Genomic DNA, 2,189 nt, shown 5'->3' with positions numbered 1-2,189 from the left:
ACACAGCTGTCTGTCTCTCTCCTCCACACAGCTGTCTGTCTCTCTCCTCCACACAGCTGTCTGTCTCTCTCCTCCACACAGCTGTCTGTCTCTCTCCTCCACACAGCTGTCTGTCTCTCTCCTCCACACAGCTGTCTCTCTCTTTCTCCACACAGCTGTCTGTCTCTCCTCCACACAGCTGTCTGTCTCTCCTCCACACAGCTGTCTGTCTCTCTCCTCCACACAGCTGTCTGTCTCTCTCCTCCACACAGCTGTCTGTCTCTCTCCTCCACACAGCTGTCTCTCTCTTTCTCCACACAGCTGTCTGTCTCTCCTCCACACAGCTGTCTGTCTCTCTCCTCCACACAGCTGTCTGTCTCTCTCCTCCACACAGCTGTCTGTCTCTCTCCTCCACACAGCTGTCTGTCTCTCCTCCACACAATCGTGTCTTATAAAGAGCAGGGGACCCCCAGGAGGAGGTGCTGTTGTCCTGACAACCAGTATAGAGAGAGAGAGCCACAGTCATGTGAAGGGGGACAACGGAGCTATATGCACGAGACGAGGGGGTTCGCTAATGTGAGGGAGAGAGAGAAAGAGAGGGAGAGGGAGAGAGAGAGGGAGAGAGAAAGGGGGGGGCAGAGGGAGAGAGAGGGAGAGAGAGGGAGAGAGAGAGGGGGGCAGAGAGGGAGAGAGAGAGAGAGAGACTGGTGGAGTGCAGAGCTTTAAGGAGGGACTTGCTGATCATTGCTCAGTCTGCCTCTCTCTCTCTCTCTCTCTCTCTCTCTCTCTCTCTCTCTCTCTCTCTCTCTCTCTCTCTCTCTCTCTCTCTCTCTCTCTCTCTCTCTCTCTCTCTCTCTCTCTCTCTCTCTCTCTCTCTCTCTCTCTCTCTCTCCTCACAGTGCTGCACTGCTCTGAATGCAGAGAGCAGTGTAGTGTAGCCTAGGAGGCATCCGTGGAACTAGACAGACCATAATACTTCCCATGCATCCAAAGTATCTTCCTTCAGTCGTTCTTAATAAGAAGCTGTTATATGTTGCTGCTGTGTTTTGACACAATACTTCACATCGCCTATCAAGGACTTTTGGGACGTAACACGTTTTGTGAAGTCCGGAGTGGACCAACTATTTTATTACATTTTTCAGACCTCTCTCTCTTTGGATCTATTCGAAGTGCGCTTCTTCTTCGCTCCTGCGTTGAGATGCAGATCGGACAGAGATCGCCGTGTTGGAGGCAACTGCAGGCTTCTTTTTTCAGACTCCTGTGTCTTATTCCCACAGGATTCCCCGTCCGGAGCGTGGATATGCAGCGAGCCACAGATAACATCACCATCCGACAGGGAGACACAGCCGTGATCAGGTAAGACTGCCTGCCATGGGGATGGGTACCAACTTTACTCTGCTCTCTCCTCAGCATCCATGCTCCTTCACACACACACACTACATGTACATGCTTTCACAATGCATACAACACACTAAAAATAACACCAGCCTATAGCAGACACAACAACATTTGGTTTTGTGCATGAGGGACTGGAGGTAGAAATGTTTTAATATATATTTTTTTGCAAATGATCGCCTTTGCAAACCGCTTTTTAAAAATTTACAACAGAGCTGCAACAAGATCTTTCTCGAAAGCCACGGTGGATTTTTATGAATGTACGAATGTGGGTTCTCTCTGGGGAACGCAGTGACAGAGAGATAGTGGATGAATGTCTAATGCAGGTTGTGACTGTAGAGGATACGTTTATTGATAAGGATGCAATTGTGACTTTTTTTTCTCAGGAATGTTGCAAAGTTCAATTAGATGCCATCACAGTTTTTATCCAAAAAGAAAAGCAGGAAAATGAAGGGTGTCACAGTGTCCGGAGACACAGTCTGAATGGATTCATGAATGAAGAAAGAGCCTCTTAAAACAGTGCGAGAGGCTGTAATGGAGCGGTGAGAACAATGCTCTAAATTGGTTGCCCAAAGAAAGCTGGAGCACGCCTATGCGTTCTGCTGGAGAATTCTTCGGGCACCGATTTACAAACGTATTTCTTTCACCTCCGCAAAATAATGATTGGCGCTCCTCCAGTCTTTTAGATATTTGGTTTGTGTTGAGTCAGTTCTTTGTGTCAGAAAAAGCCTATTTCATCATATTGTGTAGACCTGTGGTTCTCAACCTTTTTTTAGACTGAGTACCACCACAGAAAATATTTGGCTCTCCAAGTA

At 48.0% G+C, this 2,189-nt stretch overlaps 1 protein-coding gene across 1 annotated transcript in view; it reads left to right on the top strand.

The window, feature by feature from the left end:
- Positions 1 to 1,152: 1,152 nt before the first annotated feature.
- Positions 1,153 to 2,189, top strand: part of LOC308073743 (limbic system-associated membrane protein-like) — a 398,830-nt gene continuing 397,793 nt past the window's right edge. Inside the window, exon 1 of the mRNA XM_080412852.1 lies at positions 1,153 to 1,335. Within this exon, the coding sequence (XP_080268978.1) occupies positions 1,178 to 1,335 (158 nt within the window). The 5' untranslated portion in view covers positions 1,153 to 1,177. The remainder of the gene's footprint in view (positions 1,336 to 2,189) is intronic.

The sequence above is a fragment of the Gymnoscopelus braueri genome, assembly GCF_963280865.1.
Source record: "Gymnoscopelus braueri genome assembly, chromosome: 18".
Classification (NCBI taxonomy): Eukaryota; Metazoa; Chordata; class Actinopteri; order Myctophiformes; family Myctophidae; genus Gymnoscopelus; species Gymnoscopelus braueri.
Note: the sequence above shows the minus strand (reverse complement) of the source record. Positions and strands in the feature narration are given on the sequence as shown.